Source organism: Simochromis diagramma, unplaced genomic scaffold, assembly GCF_900408965.1.
Source record: "Simochromis diagramma unplaced genomic scaffold, fSimDia1.1 OVJJ01000324.1, whole genome shotgun sequence".
In the NCBI taxonomy this organism is placed as follows: domain Eukaryota; kingdom Metazoa; phylum Chordata; class Actinopteri; order Cichliformes; family Cichlidae; genus Simochromis; species Simochromis diagramma.
The window spans coordinates 753948-776881 of record NW_024386918.1 but is presented as its reverse complement, the minus strand read 5'-3'; the positions used below and the strand labels follow the sequence as shown (position 1 = coordinate 776881).

At 42.0% G+C, this 22934-nt stretch overlaps 1 protein-coding gene across 8 annotated transcripts in view; it reads left to right on the top strand.

Moving 5' to 3' along the window:
* Positions 1 to 22934, top strand: part of fat3a (FAT atypical cadherin 3a) — a 197083-nt gene that overhangs the window by 92406 nt on the left and 81743 nt on the right. For 6 of the 8 annotated variants that reach the window (XM_040036486.1, XM_040036484.1, XM_040036482.1 and 3 more), the window contains 6 exons: positions 547 to 615; positions 4162 to 4301; positions 14662 to 14937; positions 15347 to 15557; positions 15673 to 18401; positions 18518 to 19889. In XM_040036486.1, the coding sequence (XP_039892420.1) occupies positions 547 to 615; positions 4162 to 4301; positions 14662 to 14937; positions 15347 to 15557; positions 15673 to 18401; positions 18518 to 19889 (4797 nt within the window). The remainder of the gene's footprint in view (positions 1 to 546; positions 616 to 4161; positions 4302 to 14661; positions 14938 to 15346; positions 15558 to 15672; positions 18402 to 18517; positions 19890 to 22934) is intronic. The other 2 variants (XM_040036487.1, XM_040036483.1) reach the window with 1 other exon arrangement.

The window sequence follows — 22934 nt, the reverse complement described above, 5'->3', positions numbered from 1 at the left end:
GGCACAGGAATGACGGACCTGACCACATAGTTTGCTCTTTTTAGCACTTTTTATTCAGTTGCTGTTCTCACAACACTCTGTTGCAGCTTTTCGGCTACACCCCACACAACAACCACAACCTCAGGTCCCAGCAAGTCTTTTGCAGGGGAGGCATGATGAACTGATGGAGCTCCGGTGTGTCAGCCTCCCCTGCAGCCATACCATAACACCATGCCCTGCCACACTGTGGTTAATGATAGTTAATTCATGATTTAACAAGGGAGGCAATTACTTTTGCACACAGAGCCAGGTAGGTTTGGGTGCCATATAATGTCATTATGGATTAATAAAGTATTCTAATTCTGATGGCCTGTAATAAATGCAATCATCATTTAGTGACAAATATGCAAAAGAATAAGGAATCAGGATAAAGGCAAATACTTTTGCACAGCACTGTATAAACTTAGATAGTTCTTCTCCTTTCTTTTGTCCTTCCCCTGGAGGCTCTCTGACCTTTCTGTCTCACCTCATCTTTCCTGTCTCTTCTCAATGCTTCATGCCCATAAGGTCCCAGGTCTTTCCGTGAGATGTTCTATATTCTGCAGAGCACTTGTGGCAGGAACTGTTCCTCAGAAGGTATCTCCCTTCCACTACTGCTATTTTCTGCCTTCTCAGCACCCTATTTTCATTATTTTTCTGTCATTCTTTATTTTACTGTTTTTGCACCAATGATGCACCCCTCTGCTTGTTATCTGTGCTTGTGGTGCCTGTGCTATAACTGATTAGTTGGATGTGGCTGGTTTTTCGAATGTGCGCATGTGTGTATGTGTCTCTATCTGTGTATGTGTGAGGCAGAGAGAGAGAGATGGATGGACTGTTGTAGCCAAGATTAGTTGAAGGGATGTAGGTTTAGTAAAACAATACAAAAAGGGGGAAAAAAAAAAAAGGGGGAAAAAAAGTTTCTCCAACCTTATAAACAGTACATTTGCATAATGACTGAAACTAGCCCACTGAAGGAACAATGGACTGGAAGCGCAGTTCCTTGATCTTTAATATGCAAATTCTCATGACAGTTGATGAACAACTACTGACCAAAGCCCATTGATCAAAGACCACTGATCAATGGACATGAGTACCATTCACAGAAAGTTGGGGAAATGGCTGCAATTACAGCATTGTAAAAATGGTGAAAAATCTGCCCTCAGGCCCCCTCCACATTTCAGAGATGGTCTTTCCCTTTTCACGTAAATGCCCCCCTTGACTCCCTGCTCAAACCAGCGTTCCTCCTTGTCCAGGATGTGTACATCCTCATCATTGAAAGAGTGTCCACTGGCCTGTAGGTGCAAATGGTGTGCGGAGTCCTGGCCTGACGAGGAAGCTCTTCTCTGTTGTGCCATCTGCTTCACTAGAGGTTTTTTGGTTTCGCCGATGTATAAATCATTGCAATCCTCCTGGCACTTAACAACGTACACTATATTACTCTGTTTGTGTCAGGGGACCCAATCCTTAGGGTAGACCAATTTTTGGCGCAGTGTTTTTTGGGGTTTAAAAATCACAGAGGTGCTGTGTTTAGAAAAAATGCGTTTCAGCTGTTCTGATACTCCTGACACATACGAGGTCACTACAGGTTTTTCGTGTTGGCAGCAGTTGTCCTTCTCTCTTGGATTGGCTGGAGCTTTCTTTAGGTGACTTCCTAGCTTTGACAAATGTCCAGCTGTCCAGTAGTTGTTGATCAGTGGTCATGAGAATTTGCATCAAGGAACTGACCTCCCAGCACATTGTTGCGTGGGCTAGTTTCAGTCATTATGCAATGTACTGTTTATAAGGTTGGGGAAACCAGCAGTCAGTTCAGACTGAAGAAGTCACTTGGATGAGTGACGAAATATTTTTCCCACTGAAAATGCTACGTCCAGATAAACAGAATCAGCCTTTTGGGGTTTACTTACCTGGATGATTGAGAGAGCATCAAGACATCTTCAATGCACCACAATGGTAGCCTGATATCAGACAGAATTGTCACATAATATTAAACAGAGGCTGTCAACTCAGCTGTATAGAGTGGGGAATCATAATGAAGCAGTTAATTTTAAATTGTAGATTTAAGCTGTTCTTCATATTTTGGGCCACCAGATGCCACAAAAGAGGACTGTGGTGAAAAGCTTTGAGTAATGATCCCTTTTTTCAATATAGGCTTCAATGCTCCAGAAAGCTTCATTGGGCCATTAATACTAACTTGGGTGAACTAAAGGTGAGCCATTTATAATGGCCGATGGCAAAGTACACATAGGTGAAGCATAAAGTTCCAAATAAAACAAAAAGCAGCAGATGGCTGCCCCTCCCTGAGGCTGGCTCTGCTGGGGGTTTCTTCCTGTTAAAAGGGAGTCTTTCCTTCCCACTCTCACCAAAGTGCTTGTCCATAGGGATATTCTGATTGTATTATATAACTGTATTAATGTAAGATCATTTTCCTTGCCATATAAAGCACCTTGAGGTGTCTGTTGTTGTGATTTGGCATTCTATAAATTGAATTAATTTGATAAATAAACAATAACAACAAAAAACTAGAAAACTAGAATGATACTCCCCCCCCCCCCCCCCCCCAACACAGATTCAGCTACTCTGTCCCATTTGTTTCTTTGTTATACCTGCATCTCTCCATTCTTTTTTTCCCCCACTGGTCTTTTGCTTAGCCTCTTGATACCTACATTCACCCATTCACCACCGGCTTGCTATTGTTCTTACTTTACTTTTTTTTTTTACTCTATTTTTCATTCTCATTTAACCCCTTCCTGGGGTAAAAGAGACAATATGCAACAAGCAAACAAAGCTGAGGGTTATTCAATACACATCATAATTATTAAAAATAAGAATTAAATAAATACATCTGTCAGCAAATTATGAGCATTTAATATAATACTAATTAATACTGTTCACCTTTCTCTACATGTTCACTGTCAGTCCATCCCCCTTCATCTTTTTCTCTCTTTTGATTGCACTTTGATTGTTATTTGTGTCATTTCTTATATTTTAATCTGGCTGTTTGCAGAATGGAGGGATGGCCTGAGGGCTAGCAAACCTTCCTTAGAATCCAGCTACTCTGCAAGTCTTTTTGCCACCGAGGCAAGAAAATGTGACAGCAGTGCCACTGCCATCTCCCTCACTCTCCCCAGACTGAGTGAGATCTTCCTTTTGATGTAACATCAATAATTTTGATTACGCTATTTATCTCTTTGTGGTAAAATAGTTAAATAGTTTAAAGGAGACTAGATAACTCTTCCTCTAACACTTCATTCTTGATGAAAGGTGGAGCAGGATGGTGACAAAATAGGATTAACCAGAGAGAGAACAGGAGTGAGGGTGTCTTTAATCACTCCACCACTGTCAACAACTTGATACAATTTGTGCTGTCCAGAAACATCGCCACTGCATTAGTCATTTGGGAGATTGATTCCATACCTCCATACCCAACCAACTCACCCACAGGCGCGTTATAATCCCCCACTGAGCAGCTGACAGCTAGAACCAGCTTCATGGCATGATTGCTAGTCAGCTGCCCCCATTTCCCAACACCCTAGTCCACCAACTTCACAAAGCAAACAAAAACTAGGAAAAATAGCCAAAAACAAAAATAGATGAGAAATTTTTGCAATAACACACTCAAACTGCAGCACACTCTAAGCAAAAGGGAGGGGTACTACCAGCATGGAAAGTGTTTTTGCTTGTTGCTTTAGTGTGTTACTGTGATTTTTGCTTCATATTGGCATTTTATAGCATATGCTGTATATTATATATTATTATATGTAATCTGTGGTGTATAGGAGTTTGTGATGTGTGTTTGTGTGTGATGGAAGAGCTTAAACCTGTCAGCAGCCATCCTTTCCTCCTTTGCACTATCACAAACTCTTAGGCAATGGTCTCTAGTCATGTTCTCTCCCCTTATCCCAACACTGCACTGGTTAATTTACTGATTAGGATTGTACAAAAAACCCCAAAAAACAATTCATGCATTTCAGGACTCAGTAACGCATGTTTTACATGACTGGAACCCACTGATCCACAAAATAAAATTGTGTGGTTTTTGTGTTTATTCACATATTCATCATAACTCGTGTGCATTCAAAGTAGGTATGATCTGCATTTTTTGGCCATCCTTTCTTGCTTGACATTTGTGCTGTGGTGCAGGTGGGAACAGTGACAGTGTGTTTGATGTAGCGAAGACTGTGGGCACCATCATCATTGCCAAACCTCTTGATGCTGAACAGTGCTCCTTCTACAACATGACAGTGCAGGCTACAGATGGCACCAACACTGCATATACCCAGGTACCACTTTTCCTTTATTTCAGCGTTGCCTACAGTTTGGTACATTTCAACTGATTTTGTAGCACAGTCTTGTGTCAAAACGTGGAAAAAAATTTCAAAATGTGGACTTTATTGCCTTTTAAAATTGGAAAATATTCACCAGATAGGAATTGGTACATATGACCAGATAGATAAAAATCATGTTTAGGGACATGAAAATATTTCAGCTAAATTATTTACATGTAAATTCATGGAACAGAAAGATTGTGTGATACATTGGGGTGGCTGCAGCTCAGGAGGTAGAGCAGGACTGTAAATGTGTATGAATGTTAGATAGAAAAAACAAACAAAAAAAGTTAGATAGCATTTAGGTAGAAAAAGCAGAGAAAAAAGTGCTTGTATTAATGGGTATGAATGGGTGAAAGAAACATGTTTTATAAAGTGCTTGGAATGCTCCAGTAGAGTAGAAAAATGCTATATAAGAACCAACCCATTTACCAGAAATGTCCAGTAATGCAAACCAGTAAGTTAGAGGTTGTGATTATGTCACCAGTTTCCACTCCCATCATGTTTGTAATGACAAGAAGTGTAAGTTGTAAGAACTTTATTTTACCATTCCACTGGGTTTGCAGAGGATAGGAATGAAAAGAACAATTAGTGTTTCTATTCAGACTATTCAGACTGGTCCCCTTATTTAGAAATACCTTCCATAATAATTCTGACATTTGGATTACAATAGATTCCTTAGGCAGGGTGGTAGACAAACGTGGAGTCCTGGGCCTGTGTATCCTCAGTAATACATTCGTTTTTGGGGATGTGGAACATCACCTCACTGGTGGGGAAGGAATCTGAGCAAGTGCAGGACATGGAGTGCTACCGAATAAATATACCTCAGTGTATAGCAAGGGTTCTGGAACCATACTCCTGGAGAATGGCTGGACTGTAATAATTTTCTGGAGTGGCCTGTGGTGAGAGTAGCTGGGTGGGTGTGAGGACACTCACAAGTCCCTGGCTAAAGACCACCACCACATTACCTCTGTCCATGCCCAGAACAATAGTTCAGAATTCCCAGCCTTCTTTGAGTCTTTAGTTAGTCTGTCTGGGGAATTCATAGTTCTCCCAAGAGATTTCTTCACTCATGTGTGCAAATATGGAGCTGGAAAGGTGTGCTTGGGAGGAATAGCCTGATAAACCAGTGTTGTGGTTTTTTTTTTTATTGGACTTCCGTCATAGGTATGGGTTGGCCATAAAAAACACCATGTTTGAATCTAAAGTGGTGTACTTGGTATCATAGCACCTTATGCCAAATTTCAGTGATCTGTTTTTTTAAAATATATATTATCTGATCTGAGGTCATTTGTTTTGGACATTTAGATAAGGAGAAAGAGCTGTCAACTCATGACTATCTAGTGATGAGTTGGGTCAGTAGGCTAGGAAGAATGCCAGATATACCTGGAAAACAGACTAGGAATATCTGGTGGAGGCCCGGGTACTTAAGCTCATAGAGTAAATGGTAAGTATTTGTGGACAAATCAGCATCTTCCATGCAAACAACAGGTAACTGCAACCATTTCCTATTGACCAAACCAATCCCAAGGAGGTTCTTGGTGCAACACCCCTTCAGACCACAACCAAAGAATCTGGTCTGAATGCTTTGTGTCAAACACATTTGCTTTCCCAAGAGGAGCACCATAGACTCTCTGTAGGCTTCTCTTGCTAATAAACAGTTTGTACCTTTAAGACCAATTGTCTGTATGCTCAACTCGGTCACCTATAACATCTCAAGGTTTTTAGTTTTGATCCTCAACCCATTGGTAGGCAGCTCTAAACACCACATCCAGAACACCTTGGATTTTGTTGAGAAGGGTGAGCGATGTCATCATGGAGGCAGATGAAACAATGGTCTCGTATGATGTTACATCTCTCTTCACTTGTCTTCCAGTCACTAAAGCAGTAGAAGTAGTTTTTAAGAGATTACAGGATGACCCCAACCTAAGGAACAGGACCACACTTAGCACCAACCAAGTGTGTTTGCTTTAGGAACTTTGTCTTCATTCCATATATTTCACATACAACGGTCAGTACTACAGGCAGAAACAGGGGTCAGAATCAGAATACTTTAATTATACCTGAGGAAATTATGTGGGTTACAGTTGCCCCAAGACAATAACAATAACAGACTGAACAAATTAAATAATACAATATCTTACAACGTTTATAAAATATAAGAAATAGCCCTAATATAGTCTTTCTCGAAGTGTGGTACGCGGGCTCTCTCTGGTGGTATGCGGGAAATCCCCAATTTAAAAAAAAATAAATTAAATAATATACGCAATATATATGCAAAGACAACACGAGCATTCTTGAGGCCCTTCTGGGAGCTGGAGTCGACCAGAAAACGTTTCCCTGAGCATGAGTCCTCTATAAAGAGTAGCCTTTCCAGCAGTCGCGGCCTCTACGGAGCGCTGGCGGATTTGTTTCCGTGCAAAAGCGGCATGGCGCTGTCACAATGATTGTAAAAACACAGCCCTTTTCCACGGTGCCGCCGTGCCGCGATCCCAGCCACCACCAGTGTTGGGGAGTAACGGAATACATGTACCGCCGTTACGTATTTAAAATACAAAATATGTATGTATATGTATTCCGCTACAGTTACCGTTTAAAAAGGTGGTATTCAGAACACAGTTACTTTGTTGAAATAAATGGATTACACTGCGGTACTTTCCTGTTTCATTTTGTCGCGGGTCAGGACTGTTTGGGTTTTGTTTGACAGCTACGTTCCGTTGTTCCAGGCGGCAGCGTTACGGTTGCCATGGTTACAGGGCGATGCCCTCTCTCTCTCTGCGACTGTGTGTTTCCTGGGTGAGAGAGCGCCTTTTCGTTGTTGTTCTTGTTGTGCTAAGCTAACAGGCAGAATGCTACAAGCATAGCTCTAAAGAATGTAGCATCATGGGCAGTGTAGTCCGTGTTGCAGGGAGAATGGACTGCCATACACGTTATGGTTCTGTGAGCGCGAGGAGGGAGAAAAAGGGGAGTGGAAAGGTACGAGTTGTCATCGAGGAAAAACGGGAGCTGGAAGCATGTAAATATAATAATAACCACTTCAGCCAAGAAGAGAGCCTGACGAGCCCAGTTGTAAGTAAGCTATTAAGACTCGACTGTACACCGTGTTCGTGTTTTCCTCCGAAAACAATAAGTTCTGTTGGAGCAGTCTTTCAACGCCTCTCTCTGTCTCTCGCAAGAAAAGTTGACCCACACAACAAAGTAAAGCTATTTTTCGGCTACGAGCCGTCAGGGACCCCGCCGTATTAGTCAGAGGTCCCTTTACTACAGTTCGGAGTCGCGGACCTTCAGTAATAGTAATAAATCACACAGCAATAGTACATTCACGTTGTTGTAAAAAGCATGATAATATATTAAGTAATCCAAAGTATTCAGAATACGTTACTGTCATTGAGTAACGTAACGGAATACGTTACAGAATACATTTTGGGGCATGTATTCTGTATTCTGTAATGGAATTCATTTTAAAAGTAACCTTCCCAACACTGGCCACCACTGATGAGTTTGATGCCCCCGGGAGAATCGGTGGGGGCGCGGGAGATGCCATCGGTGAGTCTGGAACTTTTGCCTGGATGCCGAAGCTCCTAGTATCCAGGAGAATGCGATTCACTTCTTCTGCAAGTGAGTGGTAATCCTTCGCGGCCAGCAGCGGGGAGTTGGCGAGGCCAGCTCGCACCGGCAACTGTTGTAGGAAGACGTGAGTGAAGAGGAATCCACCGTCATCCGTTCCTAGCAAGGACGACGTGCTCTCCATGACCTCGAGTCCAGTACCGTCACCCAGGCCCGAGAGAGAGGAGTTTCTCGCCTGCTCTGCATTGGAGAGGGAGTAGCACCACAGCAGCAAGCCTTGTGAGCGATGTATTTCCCTTGGGTGGGGGGTCCCAGAGGAGGGTCATCACACGGTGGGTGAACAGCGGATCCAGCAAGGCCAACACATGATGGTATTTTGTGTCGTTGGCCAAAATGCCACGAAGAGCAAACTGAGTTTCGACGTGCACAAACCATGAAGGAGGGTCATGAAGCCAAAAATCCGGCAGCTTAACCGCCACAGTAAAAATTACAGTACAGCTCTGCTATCACTTCCGGCACAAATGAAGACAGAAAACTAAACAGCAGTGGCGTTTGTAGGGTTACTGAAGTTTGGCTAGCTGGTATATAATGATGTGCTGCGTAGTGGCTAGCTACACACGTGTGGTTATGGCATAATATAAACACAGTGAAGCTGGAGGATGAATACTAACTTTTTTTCCACTCAGTGAGGGTTCCCGATGGTTAGGAACAAATGTAATTGCATGGCAGGGTGCTGTTAACAGACCAAACTTCAGTCAGGAGAACAACTGCAATATAAGTTTAGTCATTAATATACTGCTGCATAGGCTGGGCTGTAGTTACATTGTAAGGTTTTGAAAACTGAGCTTTAAAAGGAATAGTGAAGATAAAAACCGAGAGAGCCCAACAGTGATCACTGACTTTTTTAGGGGCTTGTTCAGATTAAATAGAACAAAATATAAAGCATTAAAACATGGTAAAAACACAACAGCCATAATAAATGTAGAGTAGTTTGGACCGGGAAGCAGGTTTCATCAGGTCATCACTTAAAGATTGGATATCCCACCTGTTGTGAATGTTTTTTTTTTTTTGGTTTTTTTTGTGTCCCGTTTGGATCTTTAGCCATCAGAATTGTTGTCTTAAGGCCAAGAAAGATGCCAAGCGGATTTATTTTACCAAGTGGATCATCATGGCCTTGCCATATTGGTCCATTTGATTGACCTTTATTATAATTAGGAATTTATTTTATTTTCAGTTGCTACAAACGGGACAGAGATGACTGGGGGATAGGACAGGGAGAAAGAATGAAAGAAAGAGAGGGAGAGAAAGTAAACCAAAGGGGAGAAGAGACGGTGAGAAGGGGGGGGAAGAAAGGAAAAAAACAAACAAAAAAACAAAACAAACAAAACACCTGGATCACCTGTATGGAGAAAAAAAACAGAAGAGAAAGCAAACAACAAAGAGCAACATAATAAAAAACACGGCACCATCACAATAAACTAGCTAGCAGTAGATAACAGTAGATTCAAATTCAAATTCAAATTCAAATTCAAATTTTATTTGTCACGTACACAGTCATACACAGTACGATATGCAGTGAAATGCTTGGACAACTGCTCGTGACCTAAAGAAAACAAAAAGGAAAAGGCTATGAATAAGATAGGAAATAAATATGAAAAATTAAAAAGGGTAAATTTAACTAGGAAGGAATAAAATATAAATTAAGGTTAAAAATGAAATAACTGTACAACACAAATTAGAATGAAGGGTAAATTTAACTGGGAAGAATAAGATAAATATATAAATTAAAGTTGAAAATAAAATAACTGTACAACAAAATACACAATACACAATATAGAACTATATAAGAATGTATGAAGAAATCTAAATCTAAATAAATATATACACAATAACAGCAGCTGTACAAGTATTAACCGGAAATGAAGAATATAGTGACCAGTGTTGTGCAAAAACAAAGTCCAGAAAGTCCAGTGTGTGTAAGAACTGTATGTGTGGGTCAGTACTGTGTGGTGGTGTGATTGAGAGACCGTATCGCCTGCGGGAAGAAGCTCCTCCTCAGTCTCTCTGTGTTGGTCTTCAGGGAGCGGAATCGCTTTCCTGACCTCAACAGAGAGAACAGTCCGTTGTTGGGATGGCTGAGGTCCTTCACGATCTTCCTGGCCTTGGTCCAGCACCGCCTGCTGTAGATTGAGTGCAGGTCAGGGAGCTCGGAGCGGATGGTGCGCTCAGCTGACCGCACAACCCTCTGTAGAGCTCGTCTGTCCTGCATGGTGCTGTTCCCGAACCAGGTTAAGATGTTTCCCGCCAGGATGCTCTCTATGGTGCACGAGTAAAAGTTCCTGAGCACCTTGGAGGGCAGTTGGAAGTCTCTCAAGCGTCTGAGGTGGTAGAGACGCTGTCGGGCCTTTTTCACCACGGTGTTGATGTGACAGGACCATGACAGGTCCTGCGTGATGTGAACTCCGAGGTATTTGAAGCTGTCCACTCTCTCCACTGGGCACTCGTTGATGACGGGGGTCTGGTAGTTCCTCTCCTGCTTAGTGCTGAAGTCCACTATCAGCTCCTTTGTCTTACTGACGTTTAGAAGGAGGTTGTTCCTCTGGCACCAGTTCTCCAGATTCCTAATCTCCTTCAGGTAGGCCGTCTCGTTGTTATCAGAGATCAGGCCCACCACGACGGTGTCGTCAGCAAACTTGATGATGGTGGTGGAGCCGGTAGTGGCCACACAGTCATATGTGTACAAAGAGTACAGCAGGGGGCTCAGAACACACCCCTGGGGGGCTCCAGTGCTGAGAGTGGTGGAGGCTGAGACATGTCCTCCCATCCTTACTGCCTGTGGTCTGCCAGTTAGGAAGTTGGAGATCCACTGACACATAGATGAGCTGAGTCCCAGATGCTCCAGCTTGGTGGTGAGTGTGGAGGGAATTATGGTGTTAAATGCAGAGCTGTAGTCTACGAAGAGCATTTTAACATAATTCCCCCTTCTAGTGTCCAAGTGAGTGAGTGATGTGTGGAGGAGATGAGAGATGGCATCGTCTGTGGAACGATTTGGACGGTAAGCGAACTGTAGTGGGTCCAGTGTGTCTGGTAGTGAAGAAATGATGAAGTCTCTGACCAGGCGTTCAAAGCACTTCATCACTACTGAGGTGAGGGCTACAGGGCGATAGTCATTGAGAGAAGCAGGGTGGGGTTTCTTCGGGACAGGAACAATGATGGACTCTTTGAAGCATGTGGGGATCACCGACTGAGATAAAGAGATGTTGAATATCTCAGTGAACACAGGAGCTAGCTGGTATGCGCAGTCTCTTAGGATACGACCTGGGATGCCGTCTGGTCCTGCTGCTTTCCTGGTGTTCACTCTCTTGAAGGCTCTCCTTACTTCATGCTCGGAGATGACGAGCACGTTTCCGGTGCTGGCAGTATCTTCCTGTCTGCAGCCGTTATACTAAATAATAAACGATATTGTGCAGCACGCAAGATAGACAGCGCACAATGTGCTTTGAGGCAGCAGCCAAGAAAGGTGTAGTCCGCGTCTGTGAATACCCGTGTGTACACCTGTGTGCATACCTGTGTGGATCAGCATGCTTGTATTCCAAAGGTTTCTCCATGTAACGATCTGCTAGGGAGTGTGGGGAGCCATAGCCCCGTCCACCAGGGTATGAAGCAGGTATGGAGGAGATCCAGGCCCCAGATATCCAGAGGCCCCAGAGTACAAGGACCCGAGGAGGACCACCAAAGGGGGGGGGGGAACCGTGCCACCCTCCTGGGAAGAGCTGAGTAGAGCCCCAAAGGAGAGGTCACCCCGCAGCTACGGAGCAGAGGCCAGAGGGGGTTGCAGTGGCGTGCCCGCGGGCTCTGCCGGCAGCCAGCTGTGCCAGAGAGGACCGAGCTTCAGGCCCAGAGGCCAGAGGCCTGAGGGCATCCCACCCCCCGGAAGGAGCCCAGCCGGGCCACAGGCGCCCAGCCCCGCCAATCGGCCACCAGGAGTGAGCCGGTACATACATGAGCGCCCAGCCCCAGACGACAAGGACCACCAACACACCAACGTCTGAGGGCATCAGCCACCGGCAGGGAGTGTGGGGAGGGGAGATAGGCCTCCGTACTTTAGAGGGCCTGAGATGTACCCAGAGAGGTTGTGAATGTTTTAATGCAGTACAGTTGTTATTATTATCACTTGTAAAATCCTCTTTATGTCAGTTAAAATAAATAGCATTCATATAAGAAATAAAATTGCCTTGTGTAAACTGTATGTGGTGTTAAATAGGCCTTTATTACTGTACATTAATGTCGGTCATAAGGGTGGTACTGGAAGAGCCATATATTTTATGAGGTGGTACTGATTGTGAAAAGTTTGAGAACCACTGCTTTAATATATATAAATCGCTTTTGGGTAATCTCAGTCTCTTACTGAACGTGCTCCTGTCTCAGAAAATAGAGACGACTCTGGCCCGTCCTGTATAGTGCAGTGGTGTTTTTAACCCAGTCCAGTTTATTATCTATGTGTACTCCGAGGTATTTATAGTGATGTCCACATCAACCATCTGGATTGACACAGGGGACAAGGCCCAGTACTCAGTCTCATGACCCCCACTGATGCATCCTGAAAGACAAAACAGATGGAGGTTCACAAACAAATACACAAATTGCATATGTCTGAGGCAAGCCACAGCCCTAGCCCACCCAAACTATTTTAACTGCTCCCTCTTCTGAGTTCGCGCTTGTGGGAGGAAGCCGGAGTACCCACGCAAACATGGGGAGAACATGCAAACTCCACACAAACTCCACACATGCAAACTCGTGAGTAAAGAAGGAAAAAAAATACTAATGAACCAGTGACAAACTGAACATCATCAAAAACACAAAGAATCAGTGTAGCCACCGTGCTGCCCAGGCTGAATTATCAATTGGGTGTTTTTAAGGAAAAGTAATGCACCATCAGGCTACATTTTGGGAGTTTGCTGCTGCTGATGGTTCAATGAAAATGACAAAAAGTGAGGGGAAAAGTGGGCAGCCTTGTCTGGTGCCCTTCTTTGGATTGAAGCTTTGGGATGTTACATAATTTGTCCTAACAGATGCATCCGGAGAGCTGTACAGTATTTTGACTCAATTTATGAAGAATGAGCCAAATCCAAATTTGCTTAAAACTGCTAAAAAAATTTCCAATTTACCCGGTCAAATTCTCTGCGTCTAAAGAGACAACTTTTGAATTTGTAGTTGGAGCGATAATCTATTACATTACATCTATTACATTAATTAGTCTGCTTTTAGTGACCTCCAATTGACGTAACCGGGTGTCATTACTGCCTACTTGAATTACAATTTTACTGAATTTATGTTTACCCTTAGCCAGCAGATTTAAATTTCCCTCAGTGTCGCCTGCTCTGGCACCTGGAAGACAATTAACTATGGTTGGTGGTGTCTCTAGCTTCACATGTCTAAGAACAGACAGGAGTGTTGCCAAGTGGGGAAAAGCAGTTAAACACATGAACAGGTTGGTGGTGTACCATGGGCTTCTGTTTAGGACTGTGCTTCCTCCTCACCGTCACCCAGCCATCCTGTTTTCCCAGCTACTGGGGACAATCTGCTGGGAGACAGCTGGCAGGAGCCACGCTACCTTCGGCTGCACTGGCTACAGGGGCCTGGCTAAGCTACAGGTTTTTCAAGGGTGCGAATTTGAGTCTTCAATTTATTGATCCTGACCTCCAGAGCTGCAAATAGGCTACATTTATTACAAGTATCATGAGTGCTAAAGGAGACCGAGATGTAACTCCCCTCCCTACCGCTCCCTGCAGGCCATTGCTGCCTCCCCCTGGAAGTGGGTACTTGGTGATTCTTGGGGCTGCTCACGGTGGCTTGGGAGATGGCCTGCTGGGGCCCCTGTTCTTAGTTTTTGCCAGGATTGGCCAGCTTCTGACATGGTCAGCTGCCAAGAGGCCATTTATGTGAAAAGAGAAAGACCATCTCTAAATCAAGGAGGGGGCCTAAGTGTACCTCTTTCACTATTATACAATGTTGTGAGCTATTCCCCAACTCTTTGTAAATAGTACTCATGGTCATTGATCAATGGTCATGACAATTTGCATATTAACAATCATGAAACTGACCTCATGACCCATTGTTAATCAGTGGTGCTAGGTTTGGTTATTATGCGAATGTACTGTTTATAAGGCTGAGGAAACCTGCAGTCAGCTGAGATTGAAAAAATCACTTAAAAGAGTGATGAAACATTTTTCCTACTTAAAACACTATGTCCAGGTGAACAGAGTCAGCTTTCTGTGATTTCCTTACCTGGGTGATTGAGCATGCGTCAAGACATTTTTTGATGTTTTTCAGGAAATAAGACCAGTTTAAATTGTTCATCTCCTCAAGTTTTTACTAACAATTACTTTGGTTGATTACTGCTGATTGCTGCTCATTTGAGCAAAGCACATATGCCTACAATTACCAACATGCACGCACACATGATGCCATTATATTTGGAGATAATTTAAGGGAAAAATTGTGTGCTTAAGATTCAACTCAAAAACCACTAATATGCAGCTTTCAAAAATTCTGTTGTGGGAATAAGAGGGTGGTGTGTTTCAAAAAACAATTTTGAACTGACAAGCTTTAGTTTAGTTGCAAAATCTTTAATTCTGAGTTATATAACTCTGAAGACGTCATTAAGATGAACAGTTTATATCTATAATTTTAAAGTGTGTTCTTTCTTTCTTTCCTTTTTCTCTTCTTAATGTCCCTCATGTTCCAGATTCACATTACTGTTATGGACAGCAATGACAATGCTCCCATCTTCTTCCAACCAACTTATGATGTCGTTGTTTCTGAAGATACACCACCTGACACTGAAGTGGTCCAGGTTCAGGCATCTGACCGTGATAAGCATCAACAGTTGACCTACTCTCTGCAGAGTTCCATAGACCCAAACACCATGGGTCTGTTCCGCATTCATCCCACCCAGGGCACTATCTACACTACTCAGAGGCTTGACCATGAGGCCTGTGCACGACACATTCTCACTGTGACTGTAAGATATACTTTAATCCATGAGTTATTTTTGGTCTAAAAGTCTGTATCATAGAATTGTATTCATCATACAGATAGTTTTCCTGTTTTAATTATGCAAGCACACAGTAATCCTCTGTTTGGGCTGGACTACCTTTTGGTGACATCAGCAGACTAATTACATGGTTTACAAATTACACCATTCAGTAAACCAGTATCCACATCTCACTGCATCATTAGAAGTTACATATCTAATTTTTAAATTACTACATAACACAGGAGAAATATGTGTGGTTAAGGAAAGTGAGGGAGTAACAGTTCTAGTCTAATGACTTGTTTTTGTAGACATTATTTTGACCTTATTATATATCTTCATCCTATATATATCATTAAAGAAAATATTTAGGTTTGTTTAATCATTTTCTCCACAGGTAAAGGATCAAGAATTCCCATACAGAAAAGATTTGGTCCGTGTACTAATAGAAGTGGAAGATGTAAATGACCACGTACCAATTTTTACCAGTGCTCTGTATGAAGGCTCAGTATATGAGTCAGCAGCAGTGGGATCAGCTGTAGTCCAGGTAACTGCCCTAGACAAAGATAAAGGCGAGAATGCAGAGCTACACTACTCTATTGAAGCAGGTAAGCTATGGCAACTGAGTACTTGCTCCTACATATGTACATGGTTGGAACGTTAATTTGATATTTTGTCTATTATTGGGTTGTTGTTTTTTTTTGTTTTTTTTCTCTTCAACAGGCAACAGTGGAAATACATTCCAAGTTGAGCCAGTTTTGGGTGTCATCACTGTTGCGCATGAGCTGGACCTATCCAGCATAGGCCATTATATTCTCACTGTCAGAGTAATTGACAGTGGCTCCCCCCCACTTTCCACTACCACAATAGTGCGGATTGCTGTCACTCTATCTGATAATGCTGGTCCAAAGTTCCCTCAACCTGAGTACCAGACTGAAATCATGGAGAATGCATTGGTTGGGACCTCTGTCAGTACAGTCAGTGCTGTCAGCCAGTCCACCCTCAATTATGACATTAAGCAGGGCAATACCAATCATGTTTTTCAGATAAATCAGTATAGTGGAGTGATTACTACTCAAAAATCGCTTGACTATGAGACTACAACTTCTTACACACTGATAGTCCAGGCTATTAACATGGCTGGCATGGCCTCCAATGCTACTCTGTTAATCCAGGTAGTGGATGATAATGACAACCCACCAGTGTTCCAGGAGCTTCACTACCATGGGAGTATTAGTGAGGCAGCACCAATTAACAGTGTAGTCTTAAACTTAGATGGTTCACCTCTAGTAATAAAAGCCACTGATGCTGACCGTAACCAAAATGCACTGCTGGTATACCAGATTATTGAAGACACAGCAAAAATGTTCTTCACCGTGGACTCAGGAACTGGCTCCATCAGAACTATTGCTAATTTAGATTATGAAACCTTTACTATCTTTCATTTCCACGTACATGTGAGAGACAACGGAACGCCACAGTTGACAGCAGAAAGTCCAACTGAGGTCACAATACAAGTGATTGACACAAATGATTCCCCACCTTGCTTCACCCAGAGTTCTTATGAAACAGTCCTGTTACTCCCCACTTATGTTGGAGTTGAAGCACTTCAGGTTTCAGCTGCAGACCCTGACAAAGACATCACTACAGAGCTTATATACTCTCTGACTGATGGAGAACTGCAGCACTTTGCCATCAAACCTTCAAGTGGAATTATTGTAGTCAAAAACAACAACTTTTCCAAAGAGCGTTTCCGCTTCAGTGTCAGAGTTTCAGATGGTAAATTCTCTAGCATGGCTTTGGTGACTATAGTTGTCAGAGAAGCTCTAGACTCTGGTCTCAGCTTCACCCACAGTATTTACTCTTCATCTATTAAAGAGAATATATTGAATATCACAAAGGTAGCTGTGGTCAATGCTATTGGAAACCGTCTGAATGAACCACTAAAGTACAACTTGTTGAATGCTGGTACACATTTCAAAATTCGCCCAACATCTGGAGTCATCGAGACCACAGGTATAGCATTTGACCGTGAAGAGCAAGAGTTCTATGAACTGGTGGTTGAGGCAAGAAAGGAGCATGACCCTCTCCATGTGGCTAGAGTCGTAGTTAGAGTCCAAGTTGAAGACATAAATGATAATGCCCCTGTGTTTGTTGGACTTCCTTATTATGCAGCTGTTCAAGTAGAAGCTGAACCAGGATCACCCATTTTCAGGGTCATGGCAGTAGATGGTGACAAAGGAATTAATGGGCAAGTATCTTACTATCTCAAAGATGACCATGGTCATTTTGAAATCAACAGGCAGACAGGTAGTCTCAGCCTCAAGAGGTCTTTTGAGTCTGATTTGTCCAATGTGGAATACCGAATGGTGATATATGCCAGAGACAGTGGTTATCCACCCCTTTCATCTACAATAGAGTTTCCCATCACTGTAGTCAACAAAGCCATGCCTGTTTTTGCCAAATCATTTTATACTGTTGCTGTGAATGAGGATGTAGCTGTGCACACACCTATCCTTGGCATCAATGCCTCAAGCCCTGAAGGACAAAGCATCATCTACACAATTGTTGATGGAGATCCATCCCTACAGTTTGACATTGGTTTTGATACCGGAGTCATAAGTGTCATCCATGCTTTGGATTTTGAGGCAACATCATCTTACCACCTGACTGTTAGAGCCACAGACTATCTTACTGGTGCCCATGCTGAGGTTGATGTAGATGTGTTTGTCCAGGATGTCAACGATAATCCACCTATCTTCCAGAAAATGACCTACAGGGTAGTTTTATCTGAAACAGCCATGATTGGAACGCCAGCACTCCAAGTAGTTGCCACAGACAAAGATTCAGAGAAAAACAATGTTGTCCGCTACCAGATCTTCTCGAATTCACGTAATAATACAGAGTACTTTCATATTGACAGTAGCAGTGGATTAATCCTGACAGCTCGTATGCTAGACCATGAACTACTCCAAAAATATGACTTTATTGTCAGGGCAACTGATAATGGTTTTCCACCACTGAGTAGCGAAGTGTCTGTGACAGTCATGTTGAATGACATAAATGACAATCCTCCAGTTTTCAACCAGCTGCTCTATGAGGCATATGTGAATGAGTTGGCAACAAGGGGTCACTTTATAACCTGTGTCCAGGCATCTGATGCAGACAGCTCAGATTTTGACAAGTTGGAGTACAGTATTTTATCAGGAAATGAAAAAAGGAATTTTGCAATAGAAAAAAAGACAGGGATAATCACACTGTCCAGCCACCGTAAGCAAAGAATGGAGCCTGCCTATAGTCTCAATGTTTCAGTATCTGATGGGGTGTTCACCAGCACTGCACAGGTTCATGTAAAAGTGTGGAGGGCCAATCTGCATAGTCCAGTGTTTGGACAGAATATGTATGAGGCGGAGCTAAGAGAGAATGCTGCTGTGGGAACCAAAGTTATACAGGTAGGTGCAGTAAGGATTCATTAAATTATACATTAAAAAGAAATAACATTAAGTATATTAAGTAGCTATAAAGTATTTTTCTGAATTGACAAGGGTGATCAAAATTTTCATTTCAGGTCAAGGCAACAGATGCAGACCCAGGAGAGTTTGGGCTCATAACTTATTCCTTTGTGAATGATGTTGGTAAGGACAAGTTTAGCATCGATGCAAATGGTCAGATCTACACCACAGAAAAACTTGATCGTGAGGATCCAGCTAACAAAGACATTGTTCTCACAGTGGCGGCCCAAGATTTAGGTGGACAAGTCTCTTACTGTACAGTACAAGTTACTCTATTGGACGATAATGATAATGCACCTTGTTTCCGTGCCACAGAGTATCGAGCTTCAGTGAAATCTGATGTGGCTCAAGGTTTTTTGGTGACACAGATTCAGGCCCATGATCCTGATCATGGCATTAATGCTAAAGTGACATATTCACTTTACAGTGAGGCAAATGTACCAGTGGTAGACATTTTGGAGATAGACCCGGACAATGGATGGATGGTGACTAAAGGCAGTTTCAGCCATTTCAGAAACTCTGTATTATCTTTCTTTGTGAAGGCTGTTGATGGAGGAAATCCAGTCAGACACTCTCTAGTATCTGTCTATATCCACGTTCTTTCTCCAGAGACTTTTATTCCATCCTTTAGCCAATATCATTATTTATTCAATACACCAGAGAACACTCTTATTGGTTCAGTCATAGGAACAGTTCACCTCAATGCTCCTCTTGAATTTACATCACTCTCTACTACTTTTGCCCTGGTTAATGGAGAGGCTGGTGAAAACAACCACGATGGTGTGTTTGTGGTGGAAAAGCATACTGGAGTGATCAAACTTGATAAGCCTTTGGACTACGAGGTGATCAAAGGATACTACTTCAAAGTCACTGCCACGGCACAACAGGCTAAGCTTGATTCGGTGAGTTGTGTTGAAGTTGAAGTCAAGGTATTGGATTTGAATGACAACAAACCAGCTTTTGAGGCCAACTCATATGATACCACCATTATGGAAGGAATGCCAGTTGGAACCAGAATCATTCAAGTTCAAGCAAGAGACCCAGATTCTGGAGCAAATGGCCAGGTAACATATAAACTTGGTTCATTAATCCAGTTAAAAGAGGATTCAGACACACTGGTCAGCACTTTTAGCATTGACAGCAATACTGGTTGGATCACTACACGCAAAGACCTGGATCATGAAACTAGCCCCTCGTACACTTTTACAGTGGTGGCCTCAGACCTTGGGGAGACCCTGACTCTTTCCAGTACAACCACTGTCACAGTTTCATTGTCAGACATCAATGACAACCCTCCCAGGTTCATGGAGAACCACATCTTTGGTTCTGTTCAGGAGAGTGACCGCCCAGGAGAGGTTGTGGCTGTGCTGATAACTAGAGATGATGATAGCTCTGCCTTCAACCGTCAAGTCAGCTATCACATCACTGGTAAGTCCCAAGGCAAATATTTTTTACTGCATTGTTAAGGAATAACAGATAGAAAACAGAAAAAAAACTTAAATACATCTATTAATTAAATCAACAATTGACGTTAGGTAATTCAATTCAGAGCACTTTGTTTTTATAGCGCCAAATCACAACAGCAGTTGTCACTAAGTATTTTACACTGTCAGGTGTAAATAACATACAGAGAAACCTGCAACAATCAAGCGATCTCTCCAGCCTCTTTTTGAGCAAAAACTTAAGTAAAATGTATTTATATAGCACTTTTTACCGAAAAAAATCACAAATAATAAGAATGTAAAATAAATAAATAAACAAAATTTAAAACAAAATGCAAAACAACAACAACAATGAAGAGAAGCAAAAACTGGAGTGATGTTGATTTTCTTTTCACTGATCAAAAGATAGTAGACTCTTACTCTGGGATTCAGGAAACAAATACCATCTTTCAGTGTTTCTTGAAGTCAGCCTGGGATATTCTTTGTATGAATAAGGTCCAAATCTGCAGATCAAATCTAAAATATTCATAAATTACTATAGAGTATGGATAATGATTGCTCTCCAAGTGCATGTCTGATTAAACATAGTGATTTGGCTGATCAACGGGCAGTGAGCTACAGGAAAAAAACAACATACTATAATTAGATACATTTAAAATTCATTAAATCGCCTTAACCATAAATCTTTATAGAATATGCAATTGATTTATTATTACTTTCCGTAATTTTTGCCAATTTTGATAAATGAAATAGAATTTCCTTTATATAGCGCCAAATCACAAGAACTGTTCCCTAAAGATCCTTTATATTGTAAGGTAAAGAACCCTAAAATAATACAGTGAAAACCCCAACAACGACCCATAATACCATAAGGCAGAGCCTTTGGCTCATGGGCCCTTCTTCTGTGTAAGACGCACCAGTTTTGATTCAGGAAATGGACACCTTGTCGACTTTAAAGACTAGGTTTAAAAATTGGTGTGATTGTAGCCCAGGAGGATGGAGCAAGTCATTTACTAATTGGAAGTTTGGTGGTTCGATTCCTGGTTGCTTCAGTGTGCATACCAAATATCCTTGAGCCAGATACTAACCCCTGTAATGCATGCACTGGAGTGTGAATGTGTGTAAATGTCAGAAAACACTATTTTCTGACATTTAGAAAATAGTTTGTATAAAGCCTTTTTGAGTGCTCAGGTAGAGCAGAAAATCGTTATATAAAAACCAGTCCATTACCAAAACTTCCCTTTTGCTAAACAATGTAGTTTGAACTGGATCTGGTGACACCGAATCTTTCCTTTGTTACACTGCAATAGGCTTAGGCTTCCCATGAGTCACTATTTCATGATGCAGTATTTCTTCCTTAATCACCTTATTCACTCTGTGATTGTATGTAATTTCTGCATCATCATGTAATTTCAAATGCAACATTCAACTTCAAAACTTTAGAGTCAGCTCCTTCACTGCTTGTATCTGTTCATTGTCTAGTTCAGTCTGTTGTCGTTGTGGACTTGTACTCTTATGTACACCACACTGACATTCTGTCTCAGGATAGTCATGGACCATCTAGTTGTACTCTTTCGGAGGTTGGTCTTTCTCTGGTCTTATACCCATTCAAAAGCAGATGATATATCTCTGACCATTCCACAAAATCTTCTACTAATACTCTCCTCCTACATATCACACATATTTTCAACCTACTGCATAATCATCTGAATATTTCTGTAGAGGAGGTCCTGGAGGTGTACTGAAAGTCTGAAGTGTAATAAGTGAACAGGAATTGAAACAGTGCAGCCCTTTCTGGAGCTCCAGTACTATAAATCACAATGTCAGATAGAGCACTGCCAAATCTTACATACTTTATACTGGATGTGATTACTGACATTTCCTGTGTTTTCTCCCTGAGTGACACTGGTTAGATTGTGTTGAAAAGCTTTTGTAACCCACATCAACTACACTGTCACATCCACCCATTACAATAAAATATATATGGAAGCTTCATAAGGGCAACTGTGGGTCATGTGATAGAGAGGGTTATCTACCAATGGTGGAATCCACACACTCAAGTAACCTTGGGCAAGATACTGAGCTCATTGCCTCTACTGGCATATGAGCACAAGAAAGTATGCGTTTAGGTGTAGATGATAAATGTGCTGTGTGAATGTAGGTGTGACTGGCTGAGTAAGGTCTGCAGTAGAAAATGGTTGAAATTTTCAACTGAATAGAATGGTGCTATAGAAGTATCAGGTTTTTTTTGTTTAACATAATCTGCCTTTGGATCCTCTTCCACACGCTCCATTCCTTACACAACTTTAAAAACAAGTGGCCTCTAACTTTACTTGATATTCTCTGCATCAAACTGTAAAAGTTAGCAATAAACCCACAAACAACAGCTGATAGCAGTGTCATTCTCTCTGTTGTCAGCCTTTAATACTAGTTCTTATAGTTGTTTGTTTCCCAGAAACTTTATATGCAAGTGTCTAGTAATGATGCTTTAATTTTTTGGGGGGGTATTTAGCCTAACCCTCGGCCCCTGGCTGTATGTGATACACCAGCAGATTAAAAAACCAAAAAAAAACCCCAAAATGGATATGATTGAATTCTGACTGTTCCAGAGAAGTCTTGGGAAGCTGCTCAAGTCTTGAAGATCTGCACCTACGCAGTTTGAAATTACGGACCTAAGTAATTAACCTGTTTGGAAATCAGTCTATGGCTGTGGTTGGCTACTATTGGCCACTATCTGCTTCCCCTAGCGCAGAGCCTTCTCCAATTTGACTTTTATCTGAACTGCATTTTAATGAAATAAATGATTTTAATTGGGACTGACTTTCTTCTTCGTCTGATGGCACACTGTTTATCTTTAAACTTTAAACAAAATATTCAAAGCCTAAATCCCAAATCACCAGATAAATCATCTCTTATTAACACTTTTTAAAACTAGTATGCCAAATAGGTTTGTGGGTGAGAAACGCTAAACTCTTACAGTCCAAGCCTGGTATCTTTACAAAAAGAAATTTAAAGTTTTTATTTACGACTT